The sequence below is a fragment of the Cornus florida genome, unplaced genomic scaffold, assembly GCF_030987335.1.
Source record: "Cornus florida cultivar Cherokee Brave unplaced genomic scaffold, ASM3098733v1 CherokeeBrave_3.0.0_Hap2_Chr06, whole genome shotgun sequence".
Lineage (NCBI taxonomy): Eukaryota > Viridiplantae > Streptophyta > Magnoliopsida > Cornales > Cornaceae > Cornus > Cornus florida.
In genome coordinates this window covers 50322499-50341711 of record NW_026775576.1, presented here as the reverse complement: position 1 = coordinate 50341711, position 19213 = coordinate 50322499, and the positions used below count along the sequence as shown (strand labels likewise).

Genomic DNA, 19213 nt, shown 5'->3' with positions numbered 1-19213 from the left:
ATTGATATATTGCATTTCAGTAGCATTTTATAATATTTTTGTAATTTTATGTCAAAATATAAGATTATTGAGATATTTTAATACAAGAAAATGATAATTTAGTCATTTTATACACGTCAAATCTCAGGAGAGGTTAAAGTAATAAAGATCAAATGCTTGACCTATATGTAATTTGTTCAAATCTCAAGAAAGATTAGTGTAATTTACTAAATATTAAGGTTCTATTTGTTTCGATGTAAAATAATTTTCTCGAAAAATATTTTCTTTTTACATGTAAAATATATTTTTCAAAATTTTATTTTAGCAAAGGTCTAGGTCAAGGATGAGGTTGAATTCATCGGGTGGTGTGTAAAATAGCTTATTGAAAATTATTGAATAAATTATTTTTGTTATGTTTTAATATTTTTTTTCTTGATAAATATTTTACCACTGAGTCTAAAAAAATATAAGGCTAAAATTGCATGTGGAAAAAATAATGGTAAAATTGCATGTGGAAAGATTTTATGGGAATGAAATCTGACAAAGCTTTGTCTAAGTTTTAGTTGAATATAATACACGCATTAAAAGTTTTACGAAAAAAAAAAAGAAAGAAAGAAAGAAAGAATTTTTAAATAGGACAAAATTATAGTAACATAATTGGTAATTAACTTAACTATTTTATTAATAAATTTATATCTAGTGAGTCTAAATAAATAAATATGCAACTCTACACATGTTTTTAAAACTTTTGCGACTATAATTTCATTTCATCACCCTTTCACTTTCGATTTAAGATTAGAATATGACTGAAATAAAATAAAAAATTATAAAACAATAATTATCACAATTTATATGAAAACAAATAATGAATAATTACTATTGCATTTTTTACAATAATTCTTTTATTAGCATGTATATTTTTTTTTACCATAAATACTATTGCATTTTTTCTTGTTAAGCACGTCCAGGATCTTCAAAATACAATTTTGAAAGTTACAAATTTTAAATTTGGCAGCCATATAACACTTAATATATATATATATATATATATATATATTGATTTAAGAATTTCTTGTCCGTGAATTAATCTTTTTAAAATTGCTAGCGGTCTAAGCCCGGTCTAGGACTTGAGTACCGAGCTATAAATATCCGATTCATCGATCAATATTATATACTTTTTATATATCTGAAACTAAATAAAACCCGAGTAAACCCTCAGTCACCACTCTGTAGAGAGAGAAAGAGGGAGGGAAGGAGAGTCTAGTGAGAGAAAATAGGTATGGCGAAGGATAGCTGTCTAACTCGAATTGCCGCAGGCGTTGCAATCGGTGGTGCTCTTGGTGGCGCCGTTGGTAATTTCATTTTCCCATCTCTTTTTTCAAAACCCTAATCTCCGTTTGTTTGGTAAGAAAACGCTGGAAAAAGAAGAGAAAGAAAAAAAAAAAAAAAAAATGAAACTCGTAGTTACTTGTTGTGGATTGTTGTTTTTCTTAGGTACAAATTGTACCTTCGAGTTCTCAGAATCCTAGTTTCACTCCTTGAATACTTCACTGAAATAGCATTGGCATGATGATTGATGAATTTCCTAATTATTAGACTTGTTATATTAGATATGCTTCATGATTTGTTCTTCAATTTAGTTTCTGGGAGTCGGCAATTTTTGTATTATTACAAAAGCAACTTTTATAATGCTAATGCGTGTGTATGTTTGTATTTGTATGTGTATGTACATGTGTTTGTGTTAACACAAGGGATTAGAAGTTGACTGAAGGTATGTATTGGGCAGATAAGCTTTGTTGTTAAAATTAATTGAATTGAAATATATGTTTGACTTCATCCAATCTCTGCAAATTGCAGTATTTGTGCAGTGCGCATTAGAACGTTGTAGACATCATCTAGATTATTGGTAACTTGGGCCTGCTGAATCATTGCAGTGCAATTTATGAATTTCTATTACATTGAAGTTGTGCTATAAGGAATGTGCCTTCTTGCTTATATATGTTTGAGGTGAAACTACATGCTTAAAGAATAAAACATTCTTGAATTGCAACAACTGGCTACTAAATTAGACCCTGTAAGGAAAAGTAAACTACTATATTCTTACTTCGTCAAAAAAAAAAAAAAGAAAGAAAAAAGAAGTAAGCTACTTAAGATGTACATTTCTGTAGGGGAGCCATGTCTGTGTGGACACTCATTGGAAACTCTTGTTCATATATCTTAGATCTGCCCATGATTATGTTGGTTAGTTAAACGCATAGCGTTTTAGAAATTGAATCTTCAATCTGGATACTACGATCTTATGATCCAAAAATATTGAATGGATCCAGATTCCAGAAAATTCACAGTAGAGTAGAATCCTTATGGACTTTGTGTAAGATCATTGCAATTGTAGGATCTTGAGTCGACCTTGATTCTGTTGATTGTATTCTGCAGTCTTATAATTTCATTTTCACGTATATCTTTTATTTTAAGGGTCAGAGTCCCAAGCAATATTGAAAAAATAACACAGACCATCTTAAATGTCCTAAACAGGGCAATAACATCATAATTTTCTTCTTATTTTTTACTTTGCGGCTGCTTGTGATTAATGTTACCGCAACTAATTTAGACCATTTATTTCTTATTTTGACTAGTATAAGTTAGACATTGTTTCCCCTCGATTTTTTTACTTTTCTTTTCTGAAACCATCTTTTGGTTGGTTATTTTGTATGATAGGCAGCGAAGGTACAACATTTTGCCTTAAAAACACTACTTCAAGCTGTTGAATTCAATGCTCTGTCTCTCTCCTTTTCTTTGATAAGTGAAAGAAAGAAAAGAATTAACTCTCTCTCTCTCTCTCTCCCTAAAACTCAATTAGTTTTTCAAGTAAATCAATTTGATATATTATTTGTACTTATCAAAAAATAAAAAAAAATTGGATATATTATTCGCACAAATCTTAATACTCATTTTTCATCTTTTCCCCTATGTTATAAGCTCTGATACGGAGCCTCTCATGGTTTGCCTTGAGCAAGGTTCTTTAAAGATACATATTTATTGATTTTTGTAGTAAGAAATTATGTCTGGGTGCATTTTAATCCTTGTATGCTAGGTCAAGGGAAAAAAAATCATGACTACTACAACCAATTCCGTTACATTATGCTCGATTTGTGTCTACGTTTATTACTCTGCATCGACATCCTAATCTTCGAACTATGGTCTTGAGTATTTTAAATTAATTTTCCTCATGCAATATGAATTTATTTTAGGATTCAAGAACTTCTTTCATCTTGCATTTTACATTTGTTATCGTAGCGTGCTTCCATAATTAGTCCTATATAAGTTAAATAATTTATGCTAATATATGCATATACATAAATATATAAGGTTTAGAAGTTCAAATGCTCTGAATTCTCGTTCATGTTATTCCATATCTTTTTTTTGCGTTTGGAGCTTAGTAATGCTTAGGATACACAAATACTTTACGTGTTATCTTTATCATTATGTAGAGTCTTATGATTCTTGTCTGGTCCTACGAGCTAATCTTGGATACTTCCTTGTTGATTTAACACAACATCCCAATTTTAACAACATTCTTTCGATAAAATTTCTCTGGCATTTGTTGACATGACTTAAATAGCAAAAGTAAGTCATTATTTGCCCGTGTCGATGCTCTTGGTGACAGAATAAAGTGATGAAAGCACCTTGAAAATGTTTTTTTCTTTTTTTTTTTTTTTTTTTTTTTTTTTTTTTTTTTCTTTTCTTTTTTAAAAAAGGTTTGACATTTTACATATGGCTATCACAAATGCACAGGTGAAGCATGCACTGAACACTTTTTATTTAGGAAAAGAATGTAATTGTAATGAAAATAATATAATAGAGATTGGTGACAATCTGATGATTATGATATTTGTCTAGCTTCTTCTTCCACGTTACTGTTAAAATAGAATTTATAATAAGAGCAGATAGGCAAGCATGAGAATGCATGTTTGATTCCTGAGCGTAGCCACTTTCAAACCAGCTCCCTTGATTGCTGGAAAGGGGAAACCACATTGGGTAATGACCCTATGACCCGTAGTATTTTAGAAAATTTCTATTAAAGTTATATGTTTTTTTTATTTTTTATTTTTTTTATTTTTTTATTTTTATAATATATAGATGTATTTAAAATTATATATATATATATATATATATATATATATATATATATATATATATATTCACTTCTCACCGTTTATGCCCCTTAGTTGTAATGTTCTCGTCCGTTGTCTTTGTTTGTGCTAATTAGATGAGTCCCACTGAGCATAGCTAGGCAATCTCCCAAATGTCTCTTCAAACCTTGGTTTTTACATTGGCATATCATCATTGATTTCTTCTTTAACATGTTATATATCCTCAATATTTTGACTTTCTTGCAATTTTCTCTTCATAAGAAATCATTTCAAACTATAGCCTCGTACTCTGTGACTTCTCCTTTAATTGGATGCGTATATGGACAATCATACATTATACCATCTTAATCCATACAGTATATGTTTGAAGCCATTTTATCTAATAGATATTTTTTTGTTTATTAGGCCTTTGTTCCACATTTTCAGTATGTTCCATTAGATACTTGTCTATCTTTCCAGGTTTAAGCCAAATAACATGAACGTAGAATATATTGAATACAAATGATTCATAAGCATGAAAGAAGATATGATTCTTATGTATTATGATGTATATGTTCACTCTCCCATATGCTTTTACGTATAATTCAATTGATATTGTGACTGTTATTTGGCTGTGTATCTAATGCATTTGCTTCTGCACAGGTGCTTGTTATGGAACATTTGAGGCTATTAGGTACAAGGTACAATCTTCGAGAAGCTCTTAATCTTTGAGTTTTGGGACCACGCAAATATTTTAATTTTTCTGTTATACTTGTTGTTCTTGACAAGGGAAAAAAAAAAAGAAAAGAAAAAGAAGAAAAGAAAAGAAGACATTCTATCTTTAAGACCATAGACAAAATCAATTGTCAAATTTAAAGTGATGCTGCAACAGTTGTAGAAATCCAAAATGGAGAAAAGAAATAGATAGAGATACTTGCAAGACAGCTCTGAATAAGAGCAATCTTATATCCAGAGGTAATAGAGGATTTCTTCACTTGTTTAGACAATAGAATACCTTTTCTTCCACGGTTCCAGAAACTAGCCTTTCCCTAAAGGATGACTGAGATACTTCTGAAACCATCACCAATTTCATATCTGTATAAGGCTGAATTTCAAATCCAGCCATCACCACTAGAAAAGAAATATATAGTGTAATCCGAGTTGAATATGTGAAACTCTCAAATCAACTTACCGAAGACATTCACCCACAGGTGCTTCTTTCCATCACATTGTCCATGAAGATTAAATTACTTATTTTTCACAAGTAATGAAGATTTCTCCACTGATCGTAGGCTTTTTCAAGAGTTAACCTTGAGAACAATTCTGTCATATGTTCTCGTATAATAATGGATTTGACTAGAATGCCTTCTAGTCACATAAGCACTGCCTTTTTCCTGCTCAAGGTAACCTTATTCTAACTAATTGTGCCAGCTAAGTTGCTTGAGTATCCTGTGTTATTACCCCGGTTAGAGAGGCAAATTTTATTTTGTTTTCTTTGATTTTATTCTACACAGAGAGAGAGAGGGGGGGAGAGAGATTCAATTTTTTTCCCCCCTTGATTTATGGTCCTGATTCTAAGACATTGCCCAATAGCTTATCATATAAAAGTGTGTGTAATAATCTTTTTCTTCCAAAATTGCCACTTATATTTATGTTTTTGTTCTTTTTATTTCCGGAAATGCAGATTCCAGGGCTTCTGAAAATCAGGCATATTGGACGAAGCACACTAGGCAGTGCTGCGGCCTTTGGTCTTTTCTTGGGTGCTGGGAGCTTGATACACTGTGGGAAGTCTCACTAAGCCGTGTTTGAGTTTACCAAATAAGTTATTTTGTATTCTGTTTTGCTTACGAACTATTGGTTGAGTTGGATATACATGCCTGTAGACAAATAGCTTAGAATGGTGTTATCGCGATTAACCACTCTTCATATGTGGTGTTTTGCATGTCTGTCATTGTTGGAGTTCTCAAAAACTCTTAATGATGTTTAGAATTTTTATTTCAACGGAAGTTTCTTTGCATTTCTGCATGGTGTTTTCTGTCACTTGTTGAGTATCGAAATTTTCAACTACAATTGTTCTGTTTTTTCTTCGATGTATTTCGACGTCAACCGTCTTATGTTGGTATGTGAGTATGTGACTTTTTCTAGATTCATATAATCCGGTGTTCGAATTTGAATTTCTGATCTGAAGATAATCTGGTGAGATGATGGGGTCGAATTTCAGACTCTTGAGAGTCCACATACAGGGGAAAAAAAGAAGAAAAATTGATAGAAATTATTCGTAGGGTATGTTGAAGGTGGATGAGAGAAGTCATTGAACTTTTAGGTCAGATTCCTGATGATCTAAACCTTATTGTGGCAGCCGGAAACCAAGAAGTTCTTTGTTGTAGATTAAGATGACTTGAAATATGCTGGGATTGGTTCATGGAGGTGTGTAACCGTATCAGCTGATACGGCAAACAATGGGGATGAAGTTGGCCTAAAATAATAGCTTATCAATGGTCACAACGGTTTCACTTTGACAAATAATGTAGGCTTGAATATCATTTTCTTGTGTCGCTCTAACGCTCTGCGTGTGATTTTGCCCTAATTTTTACTATTTGTAACTTAATTTTGTTGTTTTCGCGCTCTGGTTCTTAAATTCGCTCTTGCTCCTACGCTTTATGTGACTTAGATCATGCTTACACCTTTATAATACTATATTAATAGCTTATTTATTTGCTTTGCAACAAGTTACTCTTTGACCAACTGGAGAGCATGCTATGTATGCTAAAACAATTTCAGCACACGTCTTTTAAAATTTTTGACAAACAAACACAAGAGACAGTAGGGAAAAAATAAAATAATAAATAATAAATAAATAAATAAAAGAAAAGTCCAGGAACATGGTTTGAATAAAGAATTGCAAGTGTGTTGTGAATTGACGAAAAGGTTGCTATTTTTACTTGGTAAACAATTCTCTAATGGAAAATTATTTCAGCACTCCAACACAAGTATAAAACACTTTCAATTTTTACTTTAAAATACCTTATTTTAAGAACCGGAGTGTCATAGATTAATTTTTTTTTGGATGCAATGTCATCTCCCTTTTAAAAATTTACAAGTTAAATAAAAGTTACTAGATACATAATCAAGTTATAAAATGCCATCAAAATTATAACATGTAATTAATATATATTAATAATATATACAATAGAAATTATGGATCTTTCCCAATACTGATTTCTGCAGCTAAAACACTCAAAATCTTTATTAAATCATATACATATGGATCTAAAAAAGCTCCATGGAAGCATAGATTTACAACTTACAAGAACATATAAAGATGCACAAATGTTTTCTATATCTCCATATGCTTTACCAGAAACAAGTTCTTTTTACCCTAACTTGGTGCAGAGCAGAACAATTGCTCTACCTGTTTCAAACTTGACACTACCTCCCCTATCTTAGGGCCACTTCCATCTCCTCCAACTCCCCGGCTCCCGGAGATGCACCATTTTGCAATTTCTCCCAGCTTTGCCAGCCCCATGATCTTTCGTTCTTCCTCGGGAATACCCAATCTCGGATCAAGCCATTCTTGACCCCCAAGAAGCTCATTGATCTCTTCAAAACTGTCAGAAAACTCGGAAGAATCATTTCTATCCACTGCAGCCTCCCCTTTCAGAAGCTCAACTAGTAGCAGCCCGAAACTCCAAATATCTTGCACCATTTCTGGTGGCATTTCAGGATTAGTACCATCATGTGTGCAGTAATTTGCAGCCCTGAATCCTCCTAGTTTTGCATTGTAGTCCACATCAAGTAGAATGTTTTCCGACGTTATGTTTCCATGATATACCGGTGGCTTTAAGTACATATGCAGCATTTGAATAGCTGAGGAAATTTGTCTTGCAACTGTCAGCCTCTTCTCCCAACCAAGTGTTCCTCCGTTTTCTTTCAAGTTCCAACTCAAGCTTCCCCTACCCATGTACTCGAACACTAAATGCCGTCCACGAGTACTATCTTCAGCATATCCCACTAAGGAAATGATGTTTGGATGACAAGTCTTGAGCAGAATCTCCTCCTCTAAATCTGTTCTTGTGTTTGATTGTTTTGAAGATTTGATCGCGATGGAAATCCCATCTGTCGAAACTGCTTTGTACACGATTGAAGAAGGGCCCTCACCAATTCGGCTTTCCTCCCCATTAACCTCTGCCCTGACTAACATAGAGTTCCCATTCAAGTCCATCCTGTTTGTGTGCTTTCTTCTCCTTCTCACCAAAGCTAATGCAAGTAATCCGAGAGAAAAGGTTATTGCTACGACTCCTAGAGTGATGATGATGACCATGATTAGTGTTTTTCTGTTCCGATCAATTGGGGAGGCTATGTAGAAGTTAGCTGACCACCCTTCACCATTTTCTGTCTGGGTGGCAAATGCTATCATAACCTCACCTGTCAAGTTCATTTGTGGGAGATTAGAACCCGAGTAAATCCCAGTGAAGTTAGCCATCTGCTGCTTCGTGCCATTATATACAGCGAGAAAATCAAAGTCTTTCGTGATGTTAATACGAGTAAAGCTCAAAGTGACAACAGTTCCTGCTTTTCCATGGAGGATCCATCGGCAACTTAGTCCTTCTATGTAGGAAAGGCCGGTAGCTGATTTGTAGCCAATAGCACCTTCATGATCATAAATATCTTTCTTCCCATCACATAGTCCTAAAATTTTCCGAGTATGTAGATTTAATTTTCAGCTAAAAAACAATGAATAAGATAGAAATTAACTGATTTTAGCTTACCTGCAGAATATCTGAGCTCCCATCCTCTTGACTCAGAAGATACACGATTGCCACTCACGAACTTAACAAAGGCTTTTGAGCCCATAACCTTGATGTTCTTGTTAAACTTTACGTTATTTGAGTGAAAAATTGAGCATTGTGCAGAACTTGAATCTGACTCGCAAATTATGAGTTGGTCATCGCTGTCTGCTGCAACTGAGAAGTAGTTGACGGTAAAACTGATGAACTTTGCAGTAGGGTACTGGATCTTCCACCGGCATTTCTGGTTTGGGGGATATGGCTGCAAGCCGTTAGTGTGATTCGATATGATACCTGCATTTAAATATCCTTTGGGCTGTCTGAACATAAGTGCATTACTCCCACATGTCTCTGTAGATACAAAATTTAGTTATAATTTCAAGAAATATGAACATCGAAAAACAACTAAAGACTTTCTTGTCACTGAGAAGGTTGCATGATAATTCTACTCAACAGAACCTCTATCCAACTAGGGAATGACTATTTGAAGTCACAATAAAAAGCTTTAGAGCTAAAGATATGTTACAGTAAACAAGGGACTAGAGCTGAGCAAATAGACCACACACACACACACATACACACACAGTAATGCAGCTCCATGTTAAAGTCTAGTTAGAGTATATGGTAGCTCATAAGAAGTCAACACATACACACACACACACACACACACACAGTAATGCAGCTCCATGTTAAGTCTAGTTAGAGTGTATGATAGCTCATAAGAAGTTATTAACACACACAAACACGCGCACACATACATACACACAGTACCTGAAGGTTTCAAGGCACAATTCATGATGTTCTGGTCCCAAATGTATCTCACTATGTATCTATAGCCATTCAAACCAACTACATTAAAACTCACATTCCTCTCTAAATCCCGGAACAGAGGAGTACCATCTTTGTCACCCTGAAGTATAGAAGCGCAAGAACTACTAACGGTCCGGTCATTTCCATCATTGCTAGTCCACCCTCTTCCATCTCTATCAGTAACCTCCTCCGCGATCTTAGCCAGCGTATTACCCACCAAGCTATCTATCTGTTCATCACCGTTTGGCGGCCCCAGGTAGAACTCCCCTTGGAAGAAAGTTGAACACTGATCATCAGGATTCTGTGGGGCTCTTGCCCACGCCATCGTCACATTCACTCCTGCAGAAACCTCTACTTCAAAATTCCCACTACAAAAACGCGTCAGTAGCTTCTGCTCCTCTCCAGGTAGAAACATCACCGTGTGAGAAAACACGAGAAGGTAGATAGCATTGTCATTGACTTCGAAAAGTTGAGTACAAGTCAAGTTCCCGGCAAAACCATCAACGGATGTCATGTTAAAGACCGATTGTCCAATCCCAATCACTTGGTCTCGTGTCATGTTGAGCTGCAAACCTGTGTAGAAGCACTCGGCACCCAAGTCCACTCTATCCGTCACAGGAGTGTCAGAACCATCTCTATACTGTCGAATGATCTCCCACCAGTTTCCCAACGTTGGTACCTCGGAATCCTTGACATGATACCGCGATGAAGTTAAAGAAGTTATAGCATTTCGTATGGCTTGTTGACCGGATTTTTGCCACTCGGTGCCTAACCATAGAAGAGAAACAGTGACTGGCTCCGTCATGATCTTCCCTCCATTGTAAGCAAGACCGAAAGAGGTTTCATCCGGGGATAAACAGGGAAACCGAGGAAGAATATAAAGTAAAAGAGCAGTTAGAAGACCACCCACCATTTGAAATTTTCTAAAGAACTTGGATAAATGTTAAATGTCAATGGAGGGTAAGAACATGATCAGAAGAACTAAACTGAGATGGGTTTTTGGTGGAAGGTGAAGAAAAGTGTATTTGGCCGTCTTGGGCCTGTAGTAGATACAAAAGCATCAGTACAGATATAGAGTAGTAATATATATATATATATATATATATATAGAAACTCAATGGCCGGCCTAAGAATTTGTATAATGGTATGAAAGAAACAAATTTAGTAAAGAAAGGGAGGTGCTGTTGAGTTGATAGAAGCTGACAAATAGGAGAGACTGACTTTGGTTGGTTAGGTTGAGAAGAAGCCTCCACGTCTGTCTCATTCCAAATATTGTACTAGAATTCAAAGATCTTGGAATCACTTGGACTCTTTTATTTGTTGTATTGCCACTTGTAGAATTGATATTACCAATATCAGAGAAAAGAAAAATGCCATTGATCAACCTTTCGCATTGTCCTCAACAACTGATTGGGTACAAGCATACATTTTGACATTTAAAGTACACAATGACCACCTTCAAACTCATACTCGCGTTTGACTTAGGAAGCACTATGAGAGCCACGTACATATGTCGAATACGTGTCGAATATCGATAATTTTTGAATGCTCACAAATATGTGTCTGATACTTTTTTCACGTATTCATAATTTTAAAATATTTTTTTTATTTCTAAGAAGTAATCAATACTATACATTCAATACTTCTCTTCTCAAATACTTCATAGCACATTTTTAACAAGTTTTGAACATTAAAACACTACTTTTCAACAATAATAATATAGTATATTTGTTAAGAAAAGTTCAAATTTATTAAGTAATTATTATGGATGCTTGTTTTATGTGTTGTGAAACAAACTCTTTTGTTATATTAATGATTGCATTTAGATTCATAATATTATAGGAAATTGATTAAAAAATGTATTTTTTTGTATATAAAAAATGTATTTATTATTATTATTATTATTATTATTATTATTATTATTATTATTTGTTGTATCTTTCCGTACCCGTATCCTTTTTTTTGAGGCTTGTTGTATCATCATGTCCGTATCGTATCTTATATGCACCTTGTATCCGTATTCGTGCTTCCGAACAGAGGATTGATTGCAAATGAACCAAGTTGTTCATCAATAGCTCGGGTTAGGCTCGTTTAAGACTAGGTTGGGGACTCATTTGTCTAAGACTAGCTGTTTGGGACTCGTTTGTTAAGCAAATGAACCGAGCTCGATTTCTATGCTCTTTTAGTAAATGAGCATGTTGGCTGGTGGAGCATATAAAGCCGCTGCTTGCACGGGTGGGCTCTAGTGTCGAATCTCATAAAAGGTGTGTCCTTCCCACACTGGACACCAATTAGTTTTTATATGAGATGGTAGGACTCGATCCAACAAATGGTATCAGAGTCGGGGTCATGGGTTCGATTTGCAATAGAGCCATCGCGTGGGGGAGGAATTGTTGGTTGGCGTAGCACACAATGCCACTCCTTGCATGGGTGGAACCTGGTGCCGAATCCCATAAAAGGCATGTTCTTTCCACCCAATCCAACAGAGCCGATCCTAAACAATATTGAGCTTAGCTAGTGAACATGAGCTAGGCTCATATATATTTGTGAATGCTCATATGGCTGCATAGGATCACGAAAGTCTTGTATTAGTGTTGTATAGGCTCATAATGTGAGCTCATGGACATATATTTATGAAACATAAGATTGTGTAGGCTTCTATAAGTTAATGAATGAATTAAAATAATGTTAAACACAAGCTCAAATCGAACCGAAGGACTTTTGTTTATCGAATCGAAAGACTTTTGTTATTAAACGAGTTGAGTTTAAACTTTTCAAAATAATGACAAATCGAGTCCAAGCTTAATTTTTTGAGTTTGTCATTGTAATGTTACCGATTTTTCCTATTTTCTAATTTCTGGAATTTATTTGATTTTTTTGGAGTATTTTAATCCTTGCCTCGTTTTGCATGCCACGCGGGCCCCGAAGGGCGTTATCGGCATTTCATATGTGTAAGTGTATATTTATACATGTATGTATATTGTATTAGTGGTATTGATTGGAGGAGGATATTTTATGGCATGGTTGCTAATATGAAGAAGATTAGGGGGCATTATTGTCATTTTGACTCTTCAAACCACCTAGAGAATTCTAGAGATAATGATGTGTCTTCATTTGAACCATTTCCTTCCTTCTTCCCTCATTTTCGAACATCCCACAAGTTCTCTTTCCCTATATTCTTTTTCTCTCTACATTACTCTCTCCCTCCTCTCAAAAATTTCTTCATGCTAGATAAAGATTCGGGTTAAGCAAGAGTTAGCAAATTGTAGAGCATTGCAAGGGCTACGTTTTGGTACGGGTATTACAAGCTTTTGGTGGGATTTGAATTTGGAACTTGGAGCTTGAGTTTCTATCTTGAGGTAGGGGAAGTCTAACTTACAAATTCCTATGGTTTTAGTGAGTTTCTATATACCTCCTTGCACGATAATTTTAAGGTTGTGAAGCATGCTTATTATTATTATTATTATTATTATTATTTTTTAAATTTTGGTTGTGATGTTAAGCATGAATTGTGATGACTTAATTGTTGAAGGATGAGAAAATGATGATTTCTTGTTTTTGTGCCAAGCATGCTATTTTTCTATGAGAAAATGTAAAAGTATGGTCTATGTCATCAATTTCTGGGTTTGGATGTTTAGTATGATAACTTAAATGTAAATTATGACTTGTATAATAATGAATGGTTGTATGACATGCATATTCACGGCATGAGGGTGAGTTGGGAAGATGAAGGTTAATGTGGAAAGAAAGAAGGAGACATTGCATTTCATATTTGATGGTACAACTTGTGAAATTGTGAATTCCATGAATGTTGAAATGATTTAATCCCATGATCCCTTTTCTTTGATTCCCATTCTTTGGTTGTGGTTCACAGGATTTTTAAGAATGTGATTTAGGCTTTACTCTACTGAGCTATTGAGCTCACCCTATCAATATTAACATTTTTCAGGGACTTGGAGATAAGCCGGTAATTGATGTACATCCATGGATATCAATGTAGATAGGACTTCATTTTTATTTATTTATACCAAAGCTATGTAAATTTTGGCCATGGAGGCCCTACTCTTGAATTTAATTCCTTGTATAAAATGAGACTTTTGTATTTCGGTCTTTAAATGATGTATTGGACTTGTATTTGGGGATGTAATTAAATATAATCTCACAAAATCCTGTTTGGTGCATTTTCTTGGAACGTGTTATGTATCATTCAAAATATTTATTACCAATATTGTTATCGTATTGGGTTTTGAATTGTATATAAATACGTGTACACGTGCAATGGTGGTAATTGGGTGATTGGTTATCAAAGTTGATGTATATGGGACAGTGAGAATTGCGAGTGTGGATAACCCAAAACCAATCGATGTATAGCATGAACCAATCGATGTATAGCGTGAACCAGTCGACACGTAGCGTGAACCAGTCGACGTATAGCTTGAACCAATTGACGTGTAGCTTTCCACACGTCGACCGGTATCCTGACAGTGAGTTTTTCACTGTACATGTCCCAAACCAGTCGACGTGAATACCCCACACATCGACCGGTATATTGGCAGTGAGCCAATCACTGTGTGTGACCCAAACCAGTCAACGTATAATGTGTACACGTCGACAGATTCTTGTTCCATAAATTTTTACGAGTATTTATTTTATGACCCAATAAAACTCAATAATTATATTTTAACCACGGAAAGGACTATATTGCCCGGACTTTATCTTAATTATTATGTGATATAAGTAAATGACTATTATACCCCTGAAGTCTCAAAATAATAGAATTATGACGAATGACTATCTCGTCCTTGTTGGACTGTTATATATAAATTTAACGTGAAAGGACCATAATACCCTTGGATGATTCTGGGTTGGGTAAGGACCCGTTTAATGACCCGGATCCAGTGGATTTGGGTCGTTACAGAATGGTATCAGAGCTTTAGGTTCGAAAACCTAAGGACGACGGGTAGGGTTGACCTAAAAGAGTTAGAATTGGGTTTGACGACATTGCATGCTTATGTGATTATAACTTTTTGGTTCAAAAACATAACTTATTGCTATGTGCTTATTTGCTTATATGTTACTATGTTTAGTATATGTCTCCGTATTCATTACTCATTAAGTTTATTAATTGTTGAATGGAAAAGCATGATCAACTGTTAATGTTAAATGTAAATGTATATGTGCAGCTACTTATATGATTAAATTTGTCTAAAGCATGCTTGATTTGCTACATGTTTAATTGTTAATTGTTATTGATGATGAATGAATGCTTAGTTGGCTATGTGCTTAATTGTTAAATGTAATTATAATTCAAAGCATGTATATGAGTTCTTATTGCATGTAATTGAGCACGATAGATATGATCCTGTTTTGGAAAGTAGTTGTACGTCTAGATTCATGTTGTAGTCATTCATCCACTAGGGAGTGGATGTTCCCGTGACTAGTTTGTTTCATTGTTGATGAGTTTGAGGTTTCAGGACAGTGTTGTATGTTGAGTTGCGAAAAGTTTTGATCCACGTACGTGAGGAGCTTGATCACTTCTATGTTTCTGAATGTTTAGTTCCTATCGAACGAATAGTGTGAGCACCGTAGCTCATGGATTGAGCTACTTCATGTATTCTTGTTGATCATTTAGTTTTCATTGTAGAACCGTGTTTAAAGACTACGTAAAGTGATGGACCCGGATGAAGTTGAACAGCGAACAGGTGAAGGGCCATCCCAACCAGAAAGGGTTTCGATGGGACAGGACCGAGGAAGAGAGGTGGATTATAATCCACAAGTACTGGAGGACGAAGTTCTGGTGGCAAGGGCTGTAGCTTCAGCCTTTCAGAAAATTGCAAGTACCACAATTCCTCAAGTGGTACCGCAACCGGCTATTTAGCCGCAGGAAACGGAGATGGAGCGGAATCTTAAGTATCTGCTTCAATTTAACAAGCTCATGAAAGTAACATTTGAAGGAGGTCCAGATCCATTGGTAGTGGACGATTGGTTGGATGAAGTTGAAAAGCATTTCAGCGTAATAGCAGTGCTCGGTGATCGATTGAAGATCACCTTAGCTGCATATAAATTTGTTAGTAACGCGGCAGCATGGTAGAAGACCATGACTAACGCGCATGATATTAACAGTATAAGTTGGGACACATTCAAGAATCTTTTCTTTAAAAAGTATTTCCCGCGGACTAAGAGACGAGAATTGAGGACGCAATTTGATAGTCTCAAGCAAGGTGACATGTCAGTAACAGAGTAAGAGAATAAGTTCACTTCTCTCTCACATTTCGCTACGGATGTGTTAGGGAACGAGGAAGAGAAGACATGGCATTTTGTGTATGGCCTAAACCGTTCTATTAGGCCAGGGTTGACACTTTTGGGGTTAAAGAATTATTCTGAAGCGGTTATGAGAGCATTAATGGTAGACGCAGAAGCCAAGGATTGGCAAGAGAGGAGTGGTACTGTGGGTTCTCATGAACAAGGTATGAGTATGGGTACTCCTTCCAGGAGTTGGGACAGGAAGAGGCACACGGATGTTTCCTTATTTACTCAGGAGCGGCGAACGGCAAGTGCTACTCCTATTGTTGGTGTTTCTTCATAGCCTTCTAGGACAAGCTTAATATGTTATCATTGTAAGCAGCCAGGACACCGCAAGGCGGAGTGTCCTCTTGATAGACCTAGTTCCGGAGTTTGCTTTCGGTGTGGTCAGTCGGGCCACATGAAGAGGGATTGTCCACAGAGGAGATGAGATATAATGGTGATTGATTCTTGTGTAATGGGGGATACCTGTGAGATTAGGCAATTGCCTGTGCACAGTTGTGCTAGATGTAACGGGGGTTACCTGTGAGTTTTGTAACGGGGGTTACCTATGACTATTGTAACGGGGGATACCTGTGAGTCATGTCGGTTGTAATGGGGGACACCTATGAGCCGGCATGTGTTGTAACGGGGGATACCTGTGAGTTGTGTCATGTTGTAACGGGGGTTACCTGTGAGTCATGTTGTGTTGCATGGTTGTCTGTAAGTCGTGTTTCATGGTTGTCTGTGAGTCATGTTGCACAATAGTTTGTCAATCATGTTGCATAGTTATTGGGTAGTCATGTCATATTATCATATATGCTTCTTGTCATGTTGTTGTCAGTGCATCGTGTCATGTTGTAACGAGGGATACCTGTGAGTCCGATACAGTAACGGGGGTTACCTGTGATTGTATAGCGGGGGATACCTGCGAGTTCTATAACGGGGGTTACCTGTAATTGTGTAGTGGGGGATACCTGCGAGTTTGGGTGTGACAGGAGGTACCTGCACACAGTTGTTCTGGTAGCGGGGGATACCTGCGAGTTTGGGTGTGACAGGAGGTACCTGCACACAGTTGCTCTGGTAATGGGGGCTACCCGTGAGTTTGGACAGGTACCCGTACACTTTGTGCAGTGTTGGATTCATCTGTGCCAGAATGGTGGACATATCCTGTAGTGTGGTTCCGGACCGGATGGTGTTGATGATGATCAAGGAGTTTTGCATGAGTTTTAAGTTGTGATGATGTATCAGTTGTACCCGTTATGTATTAAGGCAATGATGTATTTGTAAGACTGTATGAGTATTCCAGACAGTTTTATTAGATAATGATATATATTTTGTGAGTAGTTGAGCTCTTATGTAATGGTTTTAATGATGGATTAATGACAGAAAGGTTTTAGTCATGTTACTTTAAAGGTTATTGATGTAGTGGTTAACATTGCCTATTTGTAACTACGAACGGAATGTTTGGAATTTCACTTGTTAAGGTTCTGCTTGGACAGGATGGGATGCAATGTCTTAAGAGTCGTTGTCTAGCTTTAGTGTTTGGGAAGGGGCACTGTTCTCTTGAGTATATGGATGCTAAGTGTACAAGTTGCGGATCGAGTTGTTTCGTCTCTATTTAGTTCCTCTTTCTTGGCATAGCTTATGCAAGGTATCGATAGATATGTGTTCTGTTCTATTGCGGTAGAGGGACTTGATCTTCCTTCTTTTTGTGTTGGTCCTGGCAAGGACCTTCTTGTTTGTGAGTTTTGTATCTCCACATAGGAGTTGTGCGTGTCAGCAGGCAAAAGAACTTTTTAGAGCTCTCTCCTAGTTGAGGAATCCGAATGAAGGTTTATTCTAAATCGCTCGACTTATCTCTATGGTTGGAGGTGAAGTCCTTGGTTTTGTGGGATTCGTTCTGAGAGGTTATGATCAATGTTGCGTGAGACGCGACTTGTCAACCGGTGTGTACGTTTTCTTAGGATCTTAGAATTAGTGATAGTAACTAGTAGTTATGAGGTGACTTGTGTGTTAAGGGTGGTTGGACTGTGTGTCTAGAGTTAGACGTGGAAGTTGGTGCGTAGGTGTACTTGAGAATTGAACCTGAGGACAAGAACAACGTTGGCGTTGAGGTCGGATGGACGATGGGAATGGCCTGGCCAACCATTTCCCTGAGTCAGTCTTTCTTTAACACAATGTCGGGTCAAAGGTCAATGATCATTGATTTTAGTATGCTTAGCAACCGTTAGAGTACGGTGTTGTGCGTTGCGTACGTGTAGTAGTACGATTCCATTTTTGAGTGAGTCTCACTTACAGTGATGATATTCTTTGTACGTGTTTAGGTGACTTGTTGTGGATGGTAGTGCACTCGGTATGGGACTACGTGTCCAAGGAGTATCAGTTGTTAGATCAGTTGATCCTTGAGCTATACTGATGTGCTGTTTTTCCGGGTATCTGATGGTACCTTTAATAGGTCGAATGGTTCCCTTGGTTTCAGTTGTGGGTGTTCAGCTATGATGTAGTTACTGAAGGCAGTAGTTATCAAAGATGGTTTTAAAGAGTATCCCTGGGATAGCGAGTTGAGCTCGTATATTGGTTCATTGAGCGGTTTTGTAACCACTATCTTGTGGGCCTTAAGATGTTTAGCGTGGATTGTGTGAGGCGCTACTGGTTGGACCTACTATGTATGGGATCCAACAGTTTTCTGGTGGATTGTCTCGTATGGACAACATTAGTGTAATTTTATAAATCGGGTTGGTTTTGACTAGGGTTGAGTGTTTCCCTTGATCTCACGTGCGGAAGTAGATGGTTGAGTGACGTGGTGACCTGGATTGAAGGATTCTTTTCGTGATGCAGGTTGTTGTGTGGGTTGACTGAAGTCGTGGTTTAAGGATTTAGTATCGATTGGTGGTACGTTTTAGTTAGAAGGATGACAATCCTACTGGTTCTCAAAGGTCAGGACTTAGTGAAGTCACAAATTTGGTTGGGGGCTTGTGCCTCGGGTGAATGCATATGGCGGTTGATAATTTTGTTCGGCATAGGGTGTGCCCTTATGCCAGTTTGCGTTAAGGGGGATGAGATTACGTGTGGCAGTGGTCACTGTTCAGTTGAGGTTGTGTTGGGTCACAAACGTAGGGTCGCGAGTGACATGGGATGTTGGACTTTTCGTGTTGGGGTTTCGAAGTATAGTGTGTTGCGCGGGGTTCACGGAGACGTACTCCGATTTTGTGTCTTTTCGTC

At 36.6% G+C, this 19213-nt stretch overlaps 1 protein-coding gene across 1 annotated transcript; it reads left to right on the top strand.

The window, feature by feature from the left end:
- The first annotated feature begins 1157 nt into the window (after positions 1-1157).
- On the top strand, positions 1158-6130 carry LOC132311491 (uncharacterized). Its single transcript, XM_059809401.1, has 3 exons — positions 1158-1331; positions 4773-4810; positions 5794-6130. The coding sequence occupies exons 1-3, from the start codon at positions 1259-1261 to the stop codon at positions 5905-5907; spliced, it is 225 nt and encodes a 74-aa protein (XP_059665384.1). The 5' UTR covers positions 1158-1258; the 3' UTR covers positions 5908-6130.
- Positions 6131-19213: the final 13083 nt, after the last annotated feature.